The sequence below is a fragment of the Cebus imitator genome, unplaced genomic scaffold (assembly GCF_001604975.1).
Source record: "Cebus imitator isolate Cc_AM_T3 unplaced genomic scaffold, Cebus_imitator-1.0 Scaffold207, whole genome shotgun sequence".
NCBI lineage: Eukaryota > Metazoa > Chordata > Mammalia > Primates > Cebidae > Cebus > Cebus imitator.
The window spans coordinates 764,752-790,598 of record NW_016107522.1 but is presented as its reverse complement, the minus strand read 5'-3'; the positions used below and the strand labels follow the sequence as shown (position 1 = coordinate 790,598).

The window sequence follows — 25,847 nt, the reverse complement described above, 5'->3', positions numbered from 1 at the left end:
AGCAACCATAAAGCTTAAAGAACGGATGGGTGCAGCAGTACGTAAAGGAAATAGTGAGAATGGGAAAAAATAAGCATTTGTCCAGGATGGAGAAAACAAGTGTGAAAGCTAATATTGCAGATGAGAGTTTCTAAAAGTAGATATCAAAATATGTTACCTGTTATTATTTGGGCCTGCAGCAGTTGTGGGGTCCTCATACTCCTCACATGCCTATAATACAGTATGGCTTATAAAAGTAGCTCAAGCTAAATGCCCTTAGCCCTTTCCCTTGGGATACTCACTATCTAAAAGGAACAACCTGACCCACATTTGGAGGCAGGTGACTTCCTAGAGGCAATGGCTAAGACCAAACATGTGAAAATAACATTCTATCCTCTTTCTTTCAGGGACATCCCAGTAACCTGCATCACATCATGACTACAAATGTACAGATGTCTATCATCCGCAGCAATGCTCCTGGGCCCCCTCTTCACATTGGAGCTTCTCATTTACCTCGAGGTAAAGGCCGTGAGTTTTGTTCAAACTCTCGAAATGCAGTAACAGATATTTATTTGGTAAAATATATAACATAGAATGTATGTAGAATCAGCTTGTTAAAGTTGCAGGACAACAGTCTGCAGAACCGGAACCAAGTAAATCTCTTTTATTTCAAAAGACAAAAAGGCTGGGCACTGTGGTTCATGCCTATAAACCCAACACTTTGGGAGGCTTAGGTGGGAGGTTCACTTGAGTCCAGAGTTTGAGACCAGCCTGGGCAACGTGGCAAAACCCTGTCTCTACAAAAATATAAAAAACTAGCCAGGTGTGGTGGCATGCGTCTGTAATCCCAGCTACTCAGGAGGCTTAGTTGGGAGGATGGCTTGAGCCGCAAAGGCAGAGGTTGAAATGAGTTGGGATTGTGCCGCTGCACTCCAGCCTGGGTGACAGAGCAAGAACCTGTCTCAAGAAAAAGAAAAAAGAATTGCAAGACAGTAGAAATAAACTTGGAGCAATACATGTTTTTAGCATGGTATAATATGTGCTTAATTATAGTTGCTTTACAGGTGTGTATACTTACGCAATTAAGATGTTTAATATGCTCTAAAATTGTCCTTTACATTGAGGAACTCCCCAAGCTATGGTAATCTCAACATGGTTTTTATTATTATTAGACTGTGTATAGTCCTCATTTTTAATAGTCACAAATATTAATACTGAATATTTTTAAAGTTCAATGATGATCTTTACTCAGTTTTTTAACTTACATAGCAATAAGATGATGATGATGATAATTATTTTTTGAGACAGGTCTTACTGTGTTACCCAAGCTGGTCTCAAACTTCTCAGGCACAGTGATCTTACCCCTTTAGCCTCCTGAGTGGCTAGGACTACAGGTGTGAGCCACCACACTGGCTAAGATTAATTTATTTTTACCCTTAAGTTCTGTAAGATAATAAATGAGTTTTGACTAGAAATTATTACCTTTTATTGGAGAGTGTAAAACAATTGGCAAAATCAAGTTAGCAAACACAAGACCAGGTTTGCTTGGTTATATCATAATTCAGTGGTTCTGCAAATATGGTTCACAGGCCCTTATGGGGGTCTGCAGGGTCAAAACTGCAGGGTAGGGTTAGGGTTAAGGTTAGGGTTCATAATGTGTCCCTTTCACAATGTTGGCATCTGTTCTGATGGAACAAACACAGCGGTAGGCAAAGTGCTCAAGCCCTTGTCAGAGCTGAGGCAGTGGCATCACACTGCTGTTCGCTGTGTGCCTTACCACTGTGCGCATTTGCAGTAACACAAAAGAAACAGAAAGCAGCAGCTAGTTTCACTTAAGATTGTCTTTGAAGAGGCAGTATAAATTATTACTAAATCTCCTGAATACACATTTTCTTCATTTTCTCTGTGATTAAATGGGAAGTATACATGCCATACTTCAGGTCAGTACGGAAATGCTATCTGAATTTTAGGAATTACGTTGATGATTTTCCTGGGGAATATAACTAGAATAAATATAATAAATACTTTTTTTTTTCAGGTGCAGCAGCTGCTGCCGTGATGTCCAGTTCTAAAGTAACCACAGTCCTGAGGCCGACCTCGCAGCTGCCAAATGCTGCTACTGCTCAGCCAGCAGTACAGCACATCATTCACCAACCAATCCAGGCACGTCAGAGCCTGGGGTGCATTAAGGGCCTCATTGGAGTTATTCACTCTGCCAGGCACTGGGCACATCTTGACCTCAGGGACTTTCCATCTAGTTGCCAAAACACAGGGAAATTTGAAAGATGCACAGTGTCGTGTGGCAGGCTGTAAGAACACAGAAGAGAGGTGGTGCGAAGGCTTCGTATTGGAAAGGCTGTGCTAATGAGGATGCAGAGAGTGAAGAAGAAGTGAAGGGGAAAATGAACAGTGGCAGGGAAGGGAGTGATAGTTATAGACAGCAAGTAGTAAAGGCCAGCTAGGATTGAGGGATTTTAATTTGTATAGTGGGGGTCTGTGGATTCCTGAAAGTTATGCATATATGCATGTATGTTTCAAGAAGATGGTCCATGCCTTTCAGTTTTTTTTCAAGGAAATCTATGGCCTCATTACTATTGAAGTATAATGTATTTGCAGGAAGTACAGTATCTGTAAATTAGGTTCTCTAGGATATGGAGTATAAACTATATACTATAAATAATACAGTAGCGAGAGCCACTGTGTTTTTTTTGAGGCAGAGTCTCACTCTTGCCCAGGCTGAAGTGCAGTGGTGTGATGCCAGCTCACTGCAACCTCTGCCTCCCGGGTTCAAGCGATTCTCCTGCTTCAGCCTCCCAAGTATGTGGGATTATAGGCTTGCGCCACTATGCCCAACTAATTTTTGTACTTGTGGTAGAGACAGGGTTTTATCATGTTGGCCAGACTGGTCTTGAACTCCTAACCTCAAGTCATCTGCCTGCCTCGGCCTCATAAACTGGTGGGATTATAGGTGTGAGCCACCATGGCTGACCAAAGATTGTTTTTGTTTTTTTAACATAATGGCTCTGTGTATCATTGAAGTAATTGTTGAATGATGAGATTAGGCCAGTGCAGTGGCTCACGCTTGTAGTTCCAGCACTTTGGGAGGCTGAGGCCGGTGGATTGTCTAGGCTTAGGAGTTTGAAACCACCCTGGGCAACATGGTGAAACCCCACCTCCACTAAAATACAAAAACATTAGCCAGGCATGATGGCATGCGCCTGTAATCCCAGCTACTCAGGAGGCTGAGGTGGGAGAATCCCTTGAGCCCAAGAGGCAGAGGTTGCATTGAGCCAAGATTGTGCCACTGCACTCCAGCTTGGAGGACAGAGTGAGACTCCATCTCACACAATAATAGTAGTAATCTAGCTGAATCACATGCAGAGGGTCTGTCCCCTTAAGCACTTTCAGGGGATAGACAGATGTGTGAAACAACTGGGTTTAAGATAATAAGAGTATTGATTATGTCACTAGGTAGTATCTTTAGCCTACAGCTTTCAGGATAAACTAAAAGACCTTGCTGGCCAAGAAAACACAGTCAGAGGAGTATTAGGCCTCCAGTAGTACGCATGATATATATGAAGGGATAGAGGAGGACGAGAACCAAGAGGGAGCTCCCAAGTGAGGAAGCTGGTGCGGTAGCCCTATTGTGAGATACGCAGCTGCACGTGGAAGGAGTAGCATGGAAAAGGGCTACAGATGAAAAGCAAGGATGAGGAATAGGTAAAGTTTGGTTTAGATTTAGATGCAAGTTTCAAGGTTAAGAGTGAGGGAAGAATCAGAGCTCAGGTGATTTGAAGAATAACGGTGGATAAGTGAATGAAGCCCGTGTGCAGCTTATTTTTCAGAAGAACATTCCACATGTAAATGTGATAAGGGCACTCTGTCCACATGAAAACATACAGAAAGCATGTGGGCACCCTGAACTGTTACCTAGAAAAGAATACTGTTACCCTGAGTTGGCCTTATACTCACAAACTTAGATGGCCTGAGAGACAGTAGGCCCTCTGTGGAAGGTGCTGGGTTGGATGGAAGTGTGAAACGTTTACACCAAGACCAACAACAGACCTGTGGCAACTGTAGATTGACGGGTGAGATCCCAGTGGTACCAATAGTAGGGCAGAATTTTGACTCCAATCATGTTTGCAGAGGAGAGACTCGTGTACTGTTCAGTCAAAATGGGCTTTATTTTTTCAGAACACTTTTTAAAGTTATCTTAATAAGGGGTATTTTTGATGATTCAGAGGTTTTTTTGTTTGTTTGTTTGTTTTGAGATGGAGTTTTGCTCTTGTTGCCCAGGTTGGAGTGCAGTGGCATGATCTCGGCTCACTGCAACCTCCGCCTTCCGGGTTCCAGCGATACTCCTGCCTCAGCCTCCCGAGTAGCTGGGATCATGGGATTATAGGCACACACCACCACACCTAGCTGATTTTTTTTGTTTTGTTTTTAGTAGAAATGGGGTTTCACCATGTTAGCCAGGCTGGTCTCGAATTCCTGACCTCAGGTGATCCGCCCGCCTCGGCCTCCCAAAGTGCTGGGATTACAGGCATGAGCCACTGCGCCCAGCCTGTCTCTTGGTCTTATAACAACCTATCTGAAAAGAGAATTCCTTAATTGGAATGGTGAGAATTTATTTTTACTTGAACAGAAACATACTTATCTGTAGGCTCAAGTTTCAAATTATACATTTAGTATTTGGCTTCCTACATTTCCTTTTATTTTTGTTTTAAATGAACTGTTTTTTCTCTTGGTAGTCTCGGCCGCCTGTAACCACCTCCAATGCCATCCCTCCTGCTGTGGTAGCAACTGTCTCAGCCACCAGAGCCCAGTCTCCAGTCATCACTACGACAGCAGCACATGCTACTGATTCAGCACTGAGGTATACACGGGAGTATGAAGTTTGAGCCTTCCTGCTGGTCCTCCTCCTTCACTCTTTTTTCCTTTATTCATTCATTTCAGTGAATATTTATTGAGTGGCGCTTTTTTTAATGAGTTATATAGTGCTTTAAATCCTGGGGCTAAAGCTGTGAACAAATAAATTCCTGCCCACAGAGAGTTTCTGTTTTTAGGGGCTGGAGACACAATAAATATGTGACTTTTTAGATGGTGAAAAGTGCCTTGGAAAAAAATAAGGGTAAAGGGAGTAATAGAGTGGGTGGTGCAGGGGATTTACCATTTCATATAATGTGGTCGAAGAGAGCTTTGTTGATAACAATACATTTGAGCAGAAAATAAGTGAGCTATATGGTTATCTGAGGGAATACCAGCCTAGGCAGTGGGAACAGTAATTGCAAAGGCTCTGAGACAGAATTGTGTTTGCTGTTTATAAGGAGCAGCAATTAAGCCAAGGTGGCAAGAGTTTAGGGGAAGTGCAGGGTCTCCAGATCACATAGGCCCTTAGGACCCACGCTAAGAACATGGACTCGGCTGGGGCATGATGGGAAGCCTTAGCAGAGTTTTCAGCAGAGCAACACGATGATCTGAAGTTTCAGTTGGCCCAGCCTGGTTTCTAGGTAGAATAGGCTGTGGAGAGGCAAAGTTAGAGGCAGAGACGTAGAAGGGTATGGCCGGCATCTAGGAGAGATGAAGATGGTTGTAGAAAGACATGGTTAGATTCTGGGTAAACTATTATTATTTTTTGGAGATAGGGTCTCGCTCTGTCACCCAGGCTGAAGTGCAGTGGCACAGTCATGACTCACTGCAGCTTCAAGCTCTCAGGCTCAAGTGATCCTTTTGCTTCAGCCTCCCAAGTAGCTGGAACTCCAGATGTATGCCACCACGCCTAACTAATTTCTTAATTTTTTTGTAGAGACAGGCTCTCACTTTGTTGCCCAGGTTGGCTGCGAACTCCTGGACTTAAGTGATCCTCCTGTCTCCCTAAGTGCTGGGATTACAGGCATGAACTGCCACGCCTGGCCCTGGGTAGATATTGAAGGATAGAGTCAAGAAGATTTCTGGCTGGTCCAATGGTAGTGGGTTATCAGAACTTATTAACACTAGTGTCACTAAAGTTGGTATACAACCCCCCACTCCTAAATTTGACTGGCTTTAAAAAAAAAAAAAAGATTTCTGAGGAATCATTGGGGCACGGGGTGGGGGGTGTGGGGTGGTGTGAGAGGAGAAGCGGGGTCAGGATTATTTGCCAGTGCTAGTTGGTCTATATATCTAACAGGATGGAGGAGAGTGGGAGGTTTGGGAGAGGAGTTTTATACTTTGATTTTAGGCATTTTAAGGTTGTGATGGCAAGATATAGTTGCTCATGCCTGTAATCTCAGCACTTTGGGAGGCTGAGGCAGGAGGATCACTTGAGTCCAGGAGTTTGAGACCAGCCTGGGCAACATAGGGAAATCCCATCTCTATAAAAAATAAAAAAGTAGCCAGGCGTGGTGGTTTGTACTTCTAGTCCCAGCTACATGGGAGGCTGAGGTGGGAGGATCGCTTGAGCCCCAGAGGCTGAGGCTATAGTGAGCTGTGATTTTGTGTCACTGCATTCCAGCTGGGGTGACAGAGTGAGACCTCATCTCCACCCCTCCCCCCCAAAAAAGGAAAAGGATTTAGGCTGGTTGCAGTAGCTCATGCCTGTAACCCTGTGCTTTTGGAAGCCAGCATGGGAAGATGGCTTGAGGCCAGGAGTTCAAGACCAGCCTCAGTAACATACCAAGATCCCATTTCTTAAAAAAAAAAAAGATAAGTGTGGTGGCGTGTACCTATAGCTCTGGGTACTTGGAGGCTGAAGTGGGAGGATCATTTGAGCCCAGGAGTTTGAGATCACTATGAGGTATGATTGTGCCACTACTTTCTAGCCTGGGCAACAGAGTGAGATCCTGTCTCTAAAAAAAAACAAAAAGGAACCAATATTTGCAGAGCCATACAGGGATAAAGTCTGGTTGATGAGGGATGATCTTAAAGGCTTTTTGTGAGTGACACAATCAGGGATGACATCATGGTGTTTTTCCTTATGATTTTTAAGTCATATTATGGGGAAGTTGGGGAGGGCAGTTGATTGTTGCCATTGGTATATGGAGGGAAGGGAGCCTTTGGCAGTAGCGCAAACAAGAAGGGATTCACTGAATCAAAGCAAGAGTAGTGGGCATGGAGAAAGGAACTGTTAGAAGCTAGCGGGGCACCGCTAGGACCTGACTGTCAGCTGGAAGTAGGGCAGAATGGCAAGGAAGAAAGAGGAATCAGAGATGCCTCTTTGGTTTCCTCCTTATTTGTCCTAGTAAATGAAAAGGAAAACAAGGTAAGGAAAGCAGGTTTTAGAAAAGCTTGACCTTTGGGATGCTGAGTTTATCTGTGGAACAACCAAGTGGCTGTTGTCAGTGTGTGCTTGAAGAGATGTCTGTACTGGAGATAATGAGTTTAGGAGTGATCAGTGCATGGACCACAATGAAGGCCTCAGGTGTCTCCCCAAGGGTACTAGAGAGTGAGAATAGGACCCAGAACAGAACTCTGAAGAAAATTATGTTTAAATGAACCAGTGCCTGAAACTTACCTTTAGCTATTAGCTCCATTATCTATTTGTGTGACATTAAGCAGGTTTTCAACTCCCCGATCCTTTGTTCTCTCTTCCATAAATGGGATAGTTTACTCTGTGGCAGTTATTAATAAATATGTTGCCTGAGGTACAAAGAGACAAAACTACCCAACATAAAATCAACTACTTGGTACACATTTTAACGTTATAAAAGTTAATATATTCAGATGGTATGAGGAAATTCACAAGGTGTAAATGGGTATACAGTCATCTCTATCTGTGGGGTCTTGGCTCCAGGAACCCCTGCAGATGCTGAAATCCAAGGATGCTCAAGTTCCTTCATATAAAGTAGCATAGTATTTGCATATAACCTACGCACCTCCTCCCATGTACTCTATTAATCTCTGGCTTACTTACATTGCCTATTACGATGCCTACACATCACTTCATTCATGTGGATTCAGTGTAGTACTTGGTGCTCAGCTAATTCACGTTTTGCTTTTTGGAATTTGGGGGAATTGTTTTCTCCCTTGAATATTTTCAATCCATGTTTCACTGAATCCACAGATGTGGCATCTATGGATACTGAGGGACACCTGTATGATGAAAACTAGGGGTGGGCTTTTTATTTTTAATCATATTGTCAAATATCTTTTCCATTGTGTTGAATGTTTTAATAAAAAACTGGATGTTGAATTTTGTTGAAAGCATTTTTAGCATTTCACTCATATAACACTAGCAATATACTACAAGTAGTGAATTAAACAGATGAAAACCCTAATCAGATGATTTTTCTCTTTATATCTAAATTATATAATAAATTCCTAATGCCTAACTTTTTTGAATTCTGCAGATAGAAGTTTTCAGCAGACCAATTTCCATAGAAGAAATAGAAAAAATTTTAAGCACTATCTCTCATGAAAGCACCAGGTCCAGCTGGTTTCGTAGAATTCTTTTTTTGAGATAAGGCTGGAGTGAAGTGGCTCGATCATGGCTGCAGCCTCGATCTTCCAGGCCCAAGTGATCCTCCTACCTCAACTTCCCAAAGCTGTGGGACTACAGGCACATGCCGCCATGCCTGGCTAATGTTAAAATGGCTTGTAGAGACAGTGCCTCCCTCTGTTGCCCAGGCTGTTGGCAAACTCCTGGGCTCAAGCAATCCACCTGCCTCAGCCTCCCAAAGTGCTGGGATTATAGGTGTGAGCCACCATACCCAGCCTTGTTTTCATAGAATTCTACCAAACTCTCAAAGGGGCCAGATAAACCAGTGATAATGAAACTGGTTCAAGGTATAGAAAAAAAAGTAAAATTCCAGAAAAATCTAAGTAATATCTTTTCTGCTGTAAATACATTCAGTCTGTCAGTTCTTTGACCCTTGTCTTTTCAGTCATTATTTGGTTAAATGAAGTTTATTTTCTGTTACTTTCTTCAAAAAAGGCGTATCTTAAAGCACGAACATTTTGAAAATTTACTGCTGAGAATCATTTCCCATTTAAGGTTAGGCAATAGTTTGGCCAATTGAGTGTTTTTGTTGTTTCCATATTCTTTCCATAATTACTTGATGGGTAATTTTTCCCTGTCTCCTAGATCTGGATGTTACTGCACAGAGCCTGTTTTTTTTTTTTTTTTTTTTTTTAAACCCCTTAACCCCTTACGAAGGCCTGGGTCTTTTTGTCTCATTGCCTGATTATTTTTCATTGAATTTCAGCAAATTTAATAGCATGCATTTTGTAATGACAGTTATTTTTGGTTTTGTTCTAAACATGGTGTGCCTTTTCAATCTGGAGCATAAAACTGTATTTATCGGCCAGGCACAGTGGCTCATGCATATAATCCCAGCACTCTGGGAGAATGAGGGAGGTGGATCACTTGAGGTCAGGAGTTTGAGACCAGCCTGGCCAACATGTTGAAACCCCATCTGTCAGCCGGGAGTGGGGCCGGATGCCTGTAATCCCAGCTATTCGGGAGGCTGAGATGGGAGAATCACTTGAACCCAGGAGGTGGAGGTTGCAGTGAGCTGAGATCGCACCACTGCACTCCAGCTTGGGTGACAGAGTGAGGCTCCATCTCTAAACAAAAACAAAAACACTATATTTATGAACATATTTATGAACAGTTTTTGTTACATCTTTTTTTTTTTTTTTTTTTGAGACCGAGTCTTGCTCTGTCGCCCAGGCTGGAGTGTAGTGGTGCAATCTCCACTCACTGCAACATCTGCCGCCTGCCACCTCCTTGCCCCATCCTGCCATTTTTCCCCCACACCATTCAAGCAATCAAGCGATTCTCCCACCGCAGCCTTCCGAGTAGCTGGGATTACAGGCACACACTACCACCCTCAGCTAATTTTTGTACTTTTAGTAGAGATAGGGTTTTGCCATGTTAGCCAGGTTGGTCTTGAACTCCTGACCTCAAGATGATCTGCCTGTCTCAGCCACCCAAAGTGTTGGGATTACAGGCATGAGCCTCCACGCCTGGCCAGTTACATGTTTATGTATTCATTCTATTCCATTTTATGAGAGGAGCACCTAATTATGTGTTGAATCTTTTTGCACTATTGCGTAATTTTTTTATCTGTTCCCTTTAATGTTGTTTTCGTAGTCTTCTCCCTCCTTGACTGATTTTCAGCATTCTCTCTCATGTTCCACTTCTAATTTTGCCTTCATTCCTGAAACTGCTGAGCAGTTGTCTTCTGTTTCTCTCTTGAGCCCTGCCCATATATTTTGTCTTCTGTTCTTCTCCCATCATTTCCAGGGAGCTCTTATGTGTTCGCTTTGTGTTTTCATTTCATAGAAGCAGTTACTTCATTAAGTTTTTTAATTCATGGTACAGTGTTCATCTGTCTAGTGAAAGCACTTCTGGTGTGTTTCATTCCACCTTTTGTGTTTTAGCATCTTTCAGTAGATCCTGTGTTGATTCCTTTCTGAGTATTCATCCTTGATTGGATTGACTTTATTCTGGATCCCCTGTTTGTAATTGGTTCTTGTTGTAGCCTGGACTATGTACCGAGTTTGGAGAAATTTTCTAAATGACCCAGTGTCCTGTGTTTGAATTTTGTTGGCCATTACTTTACTCCTGTCAGTGAAAATAGACCACTTGAAATGGCAAAGCCTCTCTTCCTTGGGTCCCCCTCACACTGTTCCCCACAGATGGGGCTTATCTGTATTTGTGTGACTCCTAGTTTAATCCTAGATCTTTTGCTTTTTAACTCTTGAAACTGGTCCGATACTGCTTCACTGCCCGCTCCACTCCCACTGTTACACAAACGATTTTGGTTTTCTCTGTCAGTGTGTGCTTCTCATTTTGGAGCTTTATATTTAATTGCTGGATTTTATCCCTAAAATTGTAGCCCCAGAAATTCTCTGTTCAGGCTGGGCATGGTAGCTCATGTCTGTAATCCTAGCACTTTGGGAGGCTGGGGCAGGAGGATTGTCTGAGCCCAGGAGTTCAAGACCAGCCTGAGCAACATAGTGAGAATTTAGTGATACTCTTATCTCTCTCTCTCTCTCTCTCTTTTTTTTTTTTTAAAGTGGGGAGAAAGAAAGAAATCCTCCCTTCATTGGCACCTGAGTTCCTGTTTGTTTATCCCTACCTTTGGCAGTTCTGCTGTCCTGTGGTTTCAGGTTTCAGATATCTCCTAATTTTGCAAAAGGAGGGCACTGTATTTCTCTTTTTTGTTTTCCTTACTATTCTCTGAGAGGAGAAGGAAAAAATGCTTCACTGGTAGTCTCTGCCTACAATACTGTTGTCCTCCAAATAAGTCAGTCATGCAAGGACCCATCTGAACACTGGAGGATAATCACAAGTCTGTTTGTAATTTAACCCCTGTATTTTCTGTAAATGTCAGATCACTGAATTGGTGCTCTATCGGTGGAGTTACCTTTCAGGTTATTAACAAGAAAAAAAACTGATCTGTGGGAGAAGTACACAGTTGGGTATCCCTAAACCAAAATCCATAATACGCCAAAATTGGAAACTTTTTGAGGACTGACTTGACACTCAAAGAAGATGTTCGTTGAAGCATTTCTGATTTTTGGATTAGGGTTGCTGAACCAGTAAGTATATAATTCTGAAATCTGAAACACTTCTCATCCCAAACATTTTAGATAAGGCATACTCAACCTGTAATATGGTGATTAAGACAACAGAATAGGGAGCACGTTACTTAATCCCTCTGTTTTTGGTGTGTGGGGGTGGGTTCCTATGGAACTGTAGACATTAAATATTCAGAGTGGGTTTTTTTTGTTGTTGTCTTTTGTTTTTTGACACAAGGTCTCACTCTGTCACGTAGGCTGAATCACATCTTGATGCACACCTATAGTCCCAGATACTCAGGAGGCAGAGGTGGGAGGACAGCTTGAACCCCAGAGATCAAGGTTGCAGTGGTGCAGTCACAGCTCCTCCTTGACTTCTGGGGTTTAAGCTGTCCTCCCGCCTCAGCCTCCTGAGTACCGGGGACTATAGGTGTGCACCAAGATAGTTTTACTTTTTGCTTAATTTCTAATTTTTACAATTGCTTAATTGTTTTACTTTTCATAGAGACTGGGCCTTGCCATGTTTCTCAAGCTGGTCTCAAATTCCTGGGCTCAAGCAGTCCTCCTGCCTCAGCTCCCAAAGTGCTAGAGTTTATGGGCATGACCCACTGTACCCAGCCTCAGAATGTTGTTTCTTTTTTTTTTCTTTGAGATACAGTCTTGCTCCGTCACCCAAGCTGGAGTGCAGTGGCGTGATCTCAGCTCACTGCAATTTCCGTCTCCTGGATTCAAGGAATTCTCCTGCCTTAGCCTCCCAAGTAGCTGGGATTACAGGTGTGTACCACCATGCCTGGCTTATTTTTTTTATTTTTGGTAGAGATGGGGTTTCACCATGTTGGCCAGACTGGTCTTGAACTCCTGACCTCAGATGATCCGCCCGCCTCAGCTTCCCAAAATGCTGGGATTACAGACATGAGCCACCACCTGTTTTAAAATCTTATATTAATTAAAAATTTTTGGCCAGGCGCGGTGGCTCACACCTGTAATCCCAACACCTTGGGAAGCCAAGGCAGTTGGATCACAAGATCAAGAGATCGAGACCATCCTGGCCAACATGGTGAAACCCCATCTCTACTAAAAATACAAAAGTTAGCTGGGTGTGGTGGTGCGTGCCTGTAGTCCCAGCTACTTGGGAGGCCAAGACAGGAGAATCCTGGAGAATTGCTTGAACCTGGGAGGTGGAGGTTGCAGTGAGCCGAGATTACACCACTGCACTCCAGCCTGGCAACAGAGTGAGACTCTGTCTCAAAAAGAAAAAAAAAAAATTTTTTTCACTCCTCCACTGGTAATGGATACATATTGGTATTTATAAATGAAATGTAACATTACCCTTTTTTTTTTTTTTTTTGCTTTCTAAGATTTTACACTCATTCATTACTTAATGAAGGGGATGCAGTCTGAAAAATGAATAGGTAGCAGTTTTGACATGCAAACATCATAGAGTATACTTAACACAAACCTAGATGGTGTCACCTGCTACACACCGAGGCTATGGTGCTAAAACTATTGCTCCTAGTATGTAAACCTATACAGCGCGTTACTGTACGGAGTACTGTTCACGGTTGTAACACTGTGGTATTTGTATATCTAAATACAGAAAAGGTGTAGTAAAAATACAGTATACCCTTCCTTTCGCTGCCTGACCGCTGCCATCATGGGTCGTATGCATGCTCCCGGGAAGGGCCTGTCCCAGTCGGCTTTGCCCTATCGCCGTAGCGTCCCCACGTGGCTGAAGGAGCAGATTTACAAACTGGCCAAGAAGGGCCTGACTCCTTCACAAATCAGTGTGATCCTGAGAGATTCACATGGCGTCGCACAAGTACGTTTTGTGACAGGCAATAAAATCTTAAGAATCCTTAAGTCTAAGGGACTTGCTCCTGATCTCCCTGAAGATCTTTACCATTTAATTAAGAAAGCAATCGCTGTTCGAAAGCATCTTGAGAGGAACAGAAAGGATAAGGATGCTAAATTCCGTCTGATTCTGATAGAGAGCCGGATTCATCGTTTGGCTCGGTATTATAAGACTAAGCGAGTCCTCCCTCCCAATTGGAAATATGAATCATCTACAGCCTCTGCCCTGGTTGCATCAATTTGTCTGTGTGCTAAAGCAACAAACATGATTGTTTAACTAAAAAAAAAAAAAAAAAAATACAGTATAAAGTATTTTTTTTTAAAAGAAGCACCTGTATCATTTGTCCATTTGTCATAAATTAACCTCTTGCTTTTTGTAGGTTACTGCTAACAATAAGAATACTAAGTAACTATCTTCACAGCTCTTTTTGTCCTTGGGCTAGATCCCACTAAACAGAGTGGCAATGTGTTTGACTGTAACTTGAAGTGATTTTTTTGCATTTTATTTTATTGGAGGCAGGGTCTCACCCTGTGGCCCAGGCTGGACTGCAGTGATGCAATCACAGCTCACTTTAGACTTGGCCTCCGGGGCTCAAGCGGTCCTCCTGCTGGGATTACCAGTGTGAGCTGCTGCATGTGGCCTTCCCTCTGATTTGAATAGCCAACTTTATTATATTTTCAAATTCTCTTGCCAGTGTTGCTGTTTCAGTAGCTTGCTACCAATTAATTTGGCATCTTCTGTTGATTTCCCTTCCAATCCTGAGTCAGTCATAATTGTAACTTTTTATCATTTCAAGAATGTTCTTACATTTGGTAAGGAATGATATAAAATTGGGAGGAAGGTCTGTGCTTCAAGGGTTATAGTTTAAGCTGCTAATCAAAATTGTGATCTTAATTTCTTAAGGAAATTGGTCAAAAACTTACAGTATAAAAATTTATAGTATATTTTCAGATTTATCCACAGAGTTAAGTGCAATTATTTTATTTTTTTATGTAGACAGGGTCTTACTCTCTCCCCCAGGCTGGAGTGCAGTGGCACAGTCATAGCTCACTGTAACCTTGACTTTCTGGGCACAAGCCCTTGATGCCCCCAAAAGCACTGTGACTATAGGTGTGAGCCAACACACCTGACCTGAGGTGCAGTTATTGTAATGATATTAATTTAAGTTTGTTATGGAGTATTGATTAACTACATCATGGATACTGAGAACAACTTGTGGGTTAATTTATTCCGTTTGTGATACAAATCAATGCCTTTTAAAACGAGACAAACTCAGTGAGCCTTTTGCATCATTGGTGTGATTAAAGACCAAGTCTTGGTTTAACTCTGAACTTCATAGACCTATGAAAAAGTATAACTTGCATGACTGTAACCGGGCAAAAAATCGTAAATGACCTTGTCTGTCTGCATTGTGTCTTTATTATCTTTTCAGTAGGCCAACTTTGTCTATCCAGCATCCACCATCTGCAGCAATTAGTATTCAGCGTCCCGCCCAGTCACGAGATGTCACAACAAGAATCACACTACCATCTCACCCTGCATTAGGGACGCCAAAACAGCAGCTTCATACCATGGCTCAGGTAAAATCAAAGGTGGAGAACCACCTGTGTACCACTTTGTTGGATAAAACCAAAAATGTGCAAAATGTGCAGAGGGCCTGGCAATGCTGAAGGCATTGATTGTGTTTAGCCTGGATGCAGTGGATAACGTTCTTATAACTGTGTTGTGGGGTTTCCCTCACAGAAAACGATCTTCAGTACTGGCACACCAGTGGCTGCAGCCACAGTAGCACCTATTTTGGCAACCAACACCATTCCTTCAGCGACTACAGCTGGTAAGTCGATAACCCTGCTCTTCCTTCTACCGAGGATAAAGGAGGCAAGAGTGGTGGGTTAATTTTTTATTTCTCACCTTCACTCAGAGAAAAACAGTGGGCTAGAAAAATTCTCTTAACTTTTTCTAAGAGTTTTCCCAGGTTTTTGAGAATCTGTAACGTGAGCAGAGAAGTTATTGTGAAAGAATTTCCTTTATTTCAGGATCTGTGTCACACACGCAAGCTCCCACAAGTACCATTGTTACCATGACAGTGCCCTCCCATTCCTCCCATGCGACTGCTGTGACCACCTCAAACATCCCAGTCGGTAAGTGACATGCTGCCTTCAGACAGAAACTTAAAGGGAGTAGTGTAGCTCCTCTGACTCGGCCTTCATGTTGATGGCTAGTATTGATTTTTACAATTGTTGATTTTCAAAGCAACATTGAATATGACTTTTAATATTATGTATCATACAGACTTGGCATTGATGGTAGGGGAAAAAGAGGGTAACAATTCTTGAGTACTCAAACTTCAACTGTAGTTTTGACTTCCTTTCTTATCTAACTGTACCTTTTATAAAAAATAAGCAGTACTGACGTAGTTGGACAAGAACAACAAGAAAAGCAAAGATCTGGAATGAGGAAAACTTGTATATGTTGACAGATTGTTCAGGGAAGGTTTTTGAGTGACACAATAGTGGGAAGAACACTAAGGCTCAAGTGTGTTCCCCAGGTTTTCATCTGAGTGCTGCCCCCCAGTACTTCATGACCATCCTAGAACTTCTTCTAGGCTTTCTTTATTCTAAGTATATGTATACTTTGAATTTTAAAATAATTCCTGGAAAGTTTCTGGCAGTCCAACTTCAGTCATCAAGCTCAGGGATTTGCACACTTTCTAGAAACATCTTAGGCTTTGCAGACCACATAGGTGTGCGTCATCACCACTGTTCAACTCTGTGTCATGCAAGTAGCTGTGGACAGTATGTAACCAGATGGATGTGACTGCGTACCAATGAGACTCTGCTTATGGATGGAGAAATTTGATTTCTTCTTTTTTTAAGAGACAGGGTCTTGCTCTGTCATCCAGACTTGAGTATAGTGGTGTAGCCATAGCTTACTGTAACTGAGACTCAAGCTATCCTCCCGCCTCAGCTTCCCCATTAGCTGGGACTGTAGGTACATACCACCACACCTGGCTAATTTTTAAAAATTTTTTGTAGGCCAGCCATGATGGCTCACACCTGTAATCCCAGCACTTTGGGAGGCCAAGACGGGGATCACTTGAGCCAGGAGTTCGAGACCAGTCTGACCAACATGGTGAAACCCCATCTCTACTAAAAAAAAAAAAAAAAAAAAAAAAAAAATGGCCAGGCATGGTTGCACATACCTTTGTATTGCCAGCTACTTGGGAGGCTGAGGCAGGAGAATCACTTGAATCTGAGAGGTGGAGGTCATAGTGAGCGAGATTGTGCCACTGCACTCCAGCCTGGATAACAGTGAGACTTGGTCTCAAAAAAAAAAAAAAATATGTGTGTGTGTGTGTGTGTGTGTGTGTAGACAAGGTCTTGCTGTGTTGCCCAAGCTACTCTCAAACTGCTGGTTTCAAGGAGTCCATCCACCCTTAGCCTCTCAGAGTGCTGGGATTATAGGCATTGAGCCACTGATTCTGGCCTGAATTTCATATTGTTTTTGTGAGTCACAGTATATTCTTTTGATCTTTTTGCCCTCAACCATTTAAAAGTGTTAACTCATTCTTTGCTCATGAGACAGCAGGCTGGATTGACCTATAGACCATAGGTTGCTGACACCTATGCATGGGGCTGTTATCTCACTGCCATAGCATCTAAAGCAGGAAATCTGGCCTCCTAGGAAGAACACAGCTTTCATTAGCCCACCAGCTATAGGCTTCATTAATCATTTCTAGTATTGCCTGTGCCTTGCTTTTATATTGAAGAGCATGTCATCTTATTGTTCTCTACTCTCAAAAGATACAGGACAGCTGCCATATTTTTGACATAGTGTCCACTTGGAGATAAGACTGCTTTTTTGTGAAGAGGACACCCTGACATACTCGTGACTGGACATAAAATGTGGGTTCCTGCCCCCTGAGCAAACTTTGAAGCCTCATTTCTGGAATAATTATAGTACCCAGGAAGTCCCTACTCCTGTTCTAGGTGACCAGCCTACACCAGCCTTAAATAGGTGCTCAGCTTCACTGAAGTCTTTTAGCACAGAGGGTGCTGCTACTGGGTCTTTCCTGCATTGCTGCTCACTGTGACTTGCCATGAGAGAGACCAAATTTTCCCCATAACCTTCTGAATTTAATTTATATTTGTGAAAAGAAGTTTGTTTTGTATGTGTTTAGCATTAACACACTTTTGTTGAAAAAGGTAGCGAATTGTCCATATTGCCATTTCAGCCCATTTCCTTACTCTGCCTGTGTCATCAGCTCTCCTGAGTGCTATCACAGCAGAGCCACACCCAGACACTTAAAGTTTGTCAAGTCAGGAGCCTCATTTGGGTATTTGTATCTATGATAGAAAGTCAGACCAATAAAGAGGGGCCATTGTGGCCCAGAGGGACTGTGTAGTTTCCTCTTGACCCTCCACCATGAAGAAGTTTTTAGAGATTGATTCTTGTGAATGTGCCTCTGTCTTCCTAATATATCCCACCTTGGAAGTAGACTCACTATAAAGTACTAGGAGACATACTTACATGTATTCCTACATTCCATGGGGTTTATGCTGTCATTTTGTTTTTTTCTTTTATGCTAACCCCAATATTTCTGTATTATAATAGGATCTCTCTTAAGAAAGGTAGCTCAGATGAGAAGGGAAACCTGATACAACCCTAGATCCCTGATTTTCAAGTTGGGAAGTAGAACATATATATTAAAATCACCTAAGAGGCTTTTTCCAAGTGAGCTTTCCCTCTCCAGGTGATATTAAATCTGAATTCGGCTATTCTTATTAGGAATATGTTGGCTCAGAGAAAAAGAGCCTGATAAATCACAAGTATAAGATTTTTGTCTCTATTCCAGTAGAATACCAGTCTTATTTTCTCCATGTTCTGGTCAACATGTGACCATGTTCTCAATTATAGAAAGCAAAATCTGATGATCACATTATTCAGAAAATAGGGATAAGTTTTGGAGATAGCTTTATGACAGACTTAATGTTTTCTGCACTGCATAGTCCCTTGGTTTTTATTTGATTATTGAGAATGTATGGGGTGTTTTGTTTTGTTTTGTTTTGTTTTGTTTTGTTTTGTTTTGTTTTGAAATGAAGTCTTGCTCTGTGTCTCAGGCTAGAGTACAGTGGTATGATCTCAGCTCACTGCAACCTCCGCCTCCCAGGTTCAAGCGATTCTCCTGCCTCACCCTCCTGAATAGCTGAGATCACAGGTGTGCACCACCATGCCCAGCTGATTTTTGTCTTTTTAGTAGAGACAGGGTTTCACCATGTTGGCCAGGCTGGTCTTGAACTCCTGACCTCCGGTGATCCGCCAGCCTCAGCCTCCCAAAGTGTTGGGATTACAGGTATGAGCCACTGCACCTGGCCTATATGGCTTTTTAAATTAGAAAACAAGGAGACTTAAACTAATTTCCAAGAGGGTGGGGTGTGTCTGACCACCAACAATTGGTTAGCTACCCCGTCATATGGCAGCTTTATTCCTACTGGAAGCATCATTTTCTCCTGCCTTTTATGGGCCTCAGTGAAAAAGCGAGACTTAGTTGCTCCCTACTCACCACCCTCATTGCTTACCTTGCTGATGGAAAACCTATCATGCCAGCTTCTCTCTGCGTTGGCCAATAGATGCAATCTTCAGTGGTCAGATGGGCATCTCTGCTATCACCCTGCAAAAACTTCTCCAGCTGCTTCCCATAGGAGCTGGCTGGGCATCACAGTGGGTCTGTGCAGCTTACCTTTGATGTTAAATGCTCTGAATTTAGGGTAATATGTTGGTATCCTCCTAGTCTAGTCTCTGTTGTTATTGTGCCTCTCACTGGTGTAAATGGCGTTTTTACACAGATGGAAGCTGTCCCTCTGTATTTCTGTTAAGATAGGAAAAAGTAAGAAAGAAAAGATCACAGCTTTTCTTTCTGAATTCCCAGGCAGTAATACTGTTAATAAATAGGTCTATAAAGAATAGTGTTAAGTGTATTCTAGTTCAGCTATATCTTCCAAACAAAATTGGATTGCAGGTTTTAAAGGAGTACACATTTGGAGCCTCAGATTGAATTTGAAAACTCTGTAATCATTGATTTTGATTTTGCTCTAAAGTATTACATAAAATTGCAGGACATTCAAAGGACCTTAGAAATTATTAAGTGATCTAGGGCCGGGCGCGGTGGCTCAAGCCTGTAATCCCAGCACTTTGGGAGGCCAAGGCGGGTGGATCACGAGGTCAAGAGAACGAGACCATCCTGGTCAACATGGTGAAACCCCGTCTCTACCAAAAATACAAAAAATTAGCTGGGCATGGTGGCGCGTGCCTGTAATCCCAGCTACTCAGGAGGCTGAGGCAGGAGAATTGCCTGAACCCGGGAGGCGGAGGTTGCGGTGAGCCGAGATCGCACCATTGCACTCCAGCCTGGGTAACATGAGTGAAACTCCGTCTCAAAAAAAAAAAAAGAAAAAAAAAAAAAAAAGAAATTATTAAGTGATCTAAAGAAGGCTTCTTTATAGGTAAAGAAACAGACTTGGGAATTAAATTGGTCTTCTAATTGCTAATTAGCTATGTTTTATAATTATCTGTGGACCTAGAGTAGAATATAAGTTTTTTTTCCATTTTTTAACCCAAAATTTTGTTTGTTTATTTATTGTGAGACGGGGTCTCAGTCTGTGACTGAGGCTGGAGTATAGTGGTGCAGTCATGGCTCACTATAACCTTGAACTCTTGAACTCAAGTGATCTTCCCACCTCAGCCTCCCACAGTGCTGAGTTTATAGGTGTGAGCCACCATGCTTGGCCTGTTTGCTTTTTAAACAATTTACTCCTTTTAAAAACAGGTCATTAAAAAGCCAGATGAGGAGAAAAGAGCCTGGTCGCTGCTATCTTTCTATAAGTATTAATGTTGAACCCTGCTTTAATAACTATAGGAATATATCAGTGAATGATAGGGTTGAAATAATTTTGTTGAACTTTATGTGCTTATTTTTCATTTTTTGTTTTGATTAAAAATCCAGGCTTATTTTGTTTGCTTTCATAAGATTGCTGCTAGCCAAGAATGTTTTGGTATGCCAAAAAACAAGTGTAGAGTGGTCATGGAATTGGCGTTTACTGTTTGCAGCCAAGGTGGTGCCCCAGCAGATCACACACACTTCTCCTCGGATCCAGCCTGACTACCCTGCCGAAAGGAGCAGCCTGATTCCCATCTCCGGACATCGGGCCTCTCCCAATCCTGTGGCCATGGAAACACGAAGTGACAACAGGTAGGAGTCTGTGTTTCGGCTATTCTGCCTGACTGTATCATTAATCATCCTCCTTTATCAGCATAAAACAAAATAACCCACAAATATGGCCTGTATTTATTACTCATGTTTTCAGATTTTCCCCCGAAAATTACACTTTGTATAATTCCTTTTTTATGTGTGATTTTTTCAAACCAGTCTCCCTTTGGTGGATGGTCTAGTATTCATATTTTTGGTTTTGTGTGTTTAGTATTTTTTGGCCATTTTGAGAGCAAAGGTTGTAGCATTGTGACCATTTATTCATAAGTACCTCGATTTATAGCACAGAAGAGTAAAAACATTCTCTGACGTCAGCTCGGTACAGCTATCTGAAAGGAGTCCGAGCTCTCCCTTCTCTTTTATTCATGGATATTTTTGAAGAGTGTGGAGAGGCCGGGTGTTTTGGGGAATTTGATACCGTCACATTGTTTCCTCATGGTTACATTCAGGTTATACCAGGTAAGCAGTGTGTTCTTCCCATTCCGTCAGAGAGCTCATGCTGTCTGTTTTTCCTGTATTGATTATGTTAACATTCATTACTTAGTGAAGGTGATGTTTGCTAGTTTTTTCTACTGGAGAAGCATGATTTTCTCCTTTGTAAACAAACAATCTGTATGGAAATATCTGAGTATAAATATCCTGTTCTCCAGTAAATATTCATTAAATAATTGCAGACCTATTATTAATTCCTGGCTGAATCGAAAGTTACAAAATAGTGAGTTTTTCTGTCTAGTGCGTTGTCTACATATATTAGCTGTCATTCTGATGTAAAGAAACTCTCTTATCCACCCCTATTTATTTATTATGTTTAGCATTTTATTGTTTTTTAATTGGCTCAGGCTTGTAGATTTGCTTTTATTCATTATTAGAACCCATTGCTGTCATCTATTTTGGTGCTCAAATGATCTCAGTTGGTCCTTGGGGGCTCTTTCTGTCTACTTCTGTGGATTTTGCCACATCCCCTCCATTCTAGCCTTTCCTTGTTTTCCATCATGAGATATTCCAGATTCCTATTGAACTATATCCGTCTGGGCCCTGAAATCTCCTGTTCCTCCAAGGAGCCCTTTTGTCATTTACAAACCAAGATCTGGGTATTAACCCGCTTGGGCCATGATTTGTCATTCTTCTAGGCCATTTGAGCAGGCAGAGGTAGGAAGTAAATAATATTTTAAGAACATTTGAGTTCATGCTGATACCTCTAATTCAACTCCATAGCTTCCCCTATTCTATGTTTGTATCTGCCTCTCCCATAAAACACCCTATACAGTGTATACAAAGTAATTTCAAAATCAGGTTATTGTTAAGTGTTCTAATTTGATCATTTGTGTCTAGGAATGCTTACAGATTTTAATACAGTGATATTATGTCCATCCACCTTGTTAAATACTTCTATTAGCTCTATAAATGTTTATAGATTCTCTGAATGTTTATAAATTGTCTATGTACATGTTTATTTTGCCTACAAGTAAGGACAGTTTTGGGGGAAGGCAAAGGGGGTCTTACCATTTTCATTTGTTTCTTTGTTTTGATTTTGAGACAGGGTCTTGCTCTGTTGCCCAGGCTAGAGTGCAGTGGCACCATCATAACTCAGTGCAGGCTTGACTTCTGGGCTCAGATGATTCTCCCACCTCAGCCTCCCGAGTAGCTGGGACTACAGGCACATGCCATCATGCCTGGCTAAGTTTTTTAAATTTTTTTGTAGAGATGAGGTCTCACTCTGTTACCCAGGCTATAGTGCAGTGGTGCAGTCTCAGCTCACTGCATTCCCTGCCTCCCAGGTTCAAGTGATTCTTGTGCCAATGCCTCCTGAATAACAGGGATTACAGGTGTGTGCCACCATACCTGGCTAGTTTTTGTATTTGTCATAGAGACAGGGTTTCGCCATGTTGGCCAGACTGGTCTTGAACTTCTGACCTCAAGTGATCTGCCTGCCTCAGCCTCCCAAAGTGCTCAGGCTGGTCTTTTTTTTTTTTTTTTTTTTTTGAGACGGAGTTTCGCTCTTGTTACCCAGGCTGGAGTGCAATGGCGCGATCTCGGCTCACCGCAACCTCCGCCTCCTGGGTTCAGGCAATTCTCCTGCCTCAGCCTCCTGAGTAGCTGGGATTACAGGCATGCGCCACCATGCCCAGCTAATTTTTTGTATTTTTAGTAGAGACGGGGTTTCACCGTGTTGACCAGGATGGTCTCGATCTCTTGACCTTGTGATCCACCCGCCTCGGCCTCCCAAAGTGCTGGGATTACAGGCTTGAGCCACCGCGCCCGGCCCTCAGGCTGGTCTTAAACTCCTGGGCTCAAGTGATTTGCCCACCTCTGTCTCCCAAACTGCTGGGATTACAGGCATGAGCCACTGTACCTGGCCTATGTCATATTTTCTTAGGTATCTATATCATGAATAGCTATTGAATGCTATCAAATATTTTTATCTTTTGTGTTTCAAATTATTTTTAAATTTATCAAAAACATGAATAGACATTCTCAATGTTGAAGCATTTCTCTTTGTGTCATAAACTTTATTCAATCATGATGTATTAAACTTTATATGGTTCTTAATTCAGTTTTATGTAGGATTTTTTTGTTGTCGTGAATTAGATTTGTTTATAATCTTTCTTTTATCATATTCTCCTGTTCCAATATTAGTATCAAGGCTATATGAAGCTCAAAAAGTAAACTAGGAACCAGGTACAGTGGCACATGCCTGTAGTCCCAGAATTTAGGCAGCTGAGGCAGGAGGCTTGATTGAGCCTAGGAGTTCAAGGCTATAGTGTGCCATGATTGTGCTGGTGAATAACCACTACACTCCAGCCTGGGCATATAGCAATATCCTGTCTCTAACATAATAAAAATAACTTGGATCTCATTTCTTCTTTTCATTGTTTCCAAAGCAGTTTGAATGAAATTGGGATTATTCGTTTTATGTATTTTTAATAAAATTGGCCAGTAAATCAATCTGAGTTTAGTGTAGTTTATGAGGAATTGAGCAGAGATTTGATTACTGAGTTTTTGTGAGTTGTTTTTCAGACTTAATCTCAAAAATCACCCAGAGAATATTATCTATGTTTTTACATTTATTGATATAGGTATTTATAATATCCACTTTTTTTTTTTTTAATTTTGCATTCTTGGTGTGTGTACTATGATGTAAGAGTTTGTTTGGGACACAATTTGGGCGAAGCTCATTTGGCAGTTCTGAAAGATAGAAAGAGGATCTGGGGGATAGGATCATTTGAAGGTAAAGAAGAAAATGACCGTTTTGTTTGCTATCATCTGTTCTATCTCTAGACCGTCTGTTCCCGTTCAATTCCAATACTTTTTGCCAACTTATCCCCCTTCTGCATACCCACTGGCGGCACACACGTACACCCCAATCACCAGTTCTGTGTCCACTATCCGACAGTATCCAGGTATGAGCCTTGCTTTTAAGATGCCTTTTCACATTTTAATTTTTGCCAACAATGACGTAGAAATTGATTATGGTTATTTCTATACGAGATTAATTATTTCAGCTTCTGCTTTCAGATTCAGTTAAAATGTGAAGCTTTAGGGTCTTAAATCATCATCTTTATGGTCTGTAAAACATTGTTACTCATTAGCGATATTTGCATAGTACTATGCCATCCTGATGATAATCATGTTAACAATTTTTTTACTCCTTAAAATGATAGTTACAATGAATAGAGTAGTACTTTTATAGGGTTTCCATTATTTTATGTAAATATTGGTTTTTTTTTTTTTTTAATTTATAAAAGTTTATTTATAAAAACTTTCAGGTTCAATTGACACTTGTGCAGGTTTGTTATATAGATAAATTGCATGTCACAGAGTTTTGGTATACCGGCTATATATAGTTTTTTAATCTAGTTATGCTCTCTTCTCACCATCATGATGTGTAAACAGTGTTCTTTTTGCTAATCCAGGAAAAACAATCCTTAAATGTGAGTCTGTGTAATCTTTTCCTGTGAGATCCTCAAGTCACTCTGGGCATCAGAAAGCCTATTGCCAGCCAGGCGCAGTGACTTATGCCTATAATCCCAGCACTTTGGGAGGCTGAGGCAGGCGGATCACTTGAGGTCAGGAGTTCAAGACCAGCCTGGCCAACATGGTGAAACCCCCACTCTACTGGAAAAAAAAAAGAAAAAATTAGCTGGGTGTGGTGGTGGGCACCTATAGTCCCCACTCCTCAGGAAGCTGAAACAGGAGAGTCGGTTGAACTTGGGAGGTAGAGGCTGCTTTAAGCTGCTGTTGTCACACTACACTGCAGTCTGGGTGACAGAGTAAGACTGTCTCAAAAAAAAAAGCCTTATTGACTAGAGCTGGGCACCATGGCTGATGCTCCCAGCCCTTTGGGAGGCCATGGTGGGCAGATCACTTGAGCCCAGAAGTTCGAGACTAGCCTGGGCAATATAGGGAGACCTTATCTCTAGAAAAAGTTAAAAAATTAGCTGGGCATGGTGGTGCATGCCTCTAAGTCCCAACTACTGGAAAGGCTGAGGTGGGAGGATTGAGCCGTGTCGGCACTACTGCACTGTAGCCTAGGTAACAAGGTGAGAGCCTATCTAAAAAAAAAAGAAAGAGAAAGAAAAAGCATTATTGTTGCCTGGATTCTGTACACTGCCCTCCTGCTACACAGTGCTGTATGGCAGCCACCAGCACGTGTGGCCACAGAGCACTTGAAGTAGGTTAAGTATATATGAAAAACTCAGTTGTTAATTTTATTTAATTTCAAGTATATTTGGACAACTTAGCAATGTAAAACTACTTTTTCAATTGTAGGCTTTATGAAATCAAAATACAGATTAAGCATTTCTGATAAAAATTCAGTATCTGAATTTAGATGTACTCGAAGAGTAAAATATACCCTAGATTTTGAAGACATAGTATGGAAAAGAGAATGTAAAATATCTTGTTAAGAATTTTTAGGCTAGGCACGGTGGCTCATGCCTGTAATCCCAACGGTTTGGGAGGCTGAGGAGGAAGGATCACTTGAGCCCAGGAGTTTGACATCAAGCTAGATGAGACCTAATCTCTACCAAAAATAAAAAAATTGGCCAGGCATGGTGGTGCATGCCTATTGTCCCAGCTGCTTGGGACGCTGAGACAGAAGGATTGCTTGACCCCACGAGGTTGAGGATGCAGTAAGCCATGTCGTTTATGCCACTGCACTCCAGTCTAGGCAAGAAAGTGAGACCCTTGTCTCAGAAAAAAAAAGTTTATTAATGACACATTGAAATGGTAATATTTTGAATA

General features: G+C 41.8%; 2 protein-coding genes across 13 annotated transcripts in view; both read left to right on the top strand.

The window, feature by feature from the left end:
* The window catches only part of SAP130 (Sin3A associated protein 130), an 89,388-nt gene that overhangs the window by 12,837 nt on the left and 50,704 nt on the right, over positions 1–25,847 (top strand). For 8 of the 12 annotated variants that reach the window (XM_037745676.1, XM_037745675.1, XM_017548455.1 and 5 more), the window contains exons 5-12: positions 387–498; positions 2,018–2,142; positions 4,731–4,855; positions 14,769–14,916; positions 15,080–15,170; positions 15,373–15,477; positions 20,444–20,585; positions 23,883–24,004. In XM_037745676.1, coding sequence (XP_037601604.1) covers positions 387–498; positions 2,018–2,142; positions 4,731–4,855; positions 14,769–14,916; positions 15,080–15,170; positions 15,373–15,477; positions 20,444–20,585; positions 23,883–24,004 — 970 coding nt within the window. The remainder of the gene's footprint in view (positions 1–386; positions 499–2,017; positions 2,143–4,730; positions 4,856–14,768; positions 14,917–15,079; positions 15,171–15,372; positions 15,478–20,443; positions 20,586–23,882; positions 24,005–25,847) is intronic. The other 4 variants (XM_037745677.1, XM_017548456.1, XM_037745674.1 and 1 more) reach the window with 1 other exon arrangement.
* On the top strand, positions 13,105–13,627 carry LOC108317770 (40S ribosomal protein S13-like). Its single transcript, XM_037745678.1, has one exon. The coding sequence runs from the start codon at positions 13,139–13,141 to the stop codon at positions 13,610–13,612; it is 474 nt and encodes a 157-aa protein (XP_037601606.1). The 5' UTR covers positions 13,105–13,138; the 3' UTR covers positions 13,613–13,627.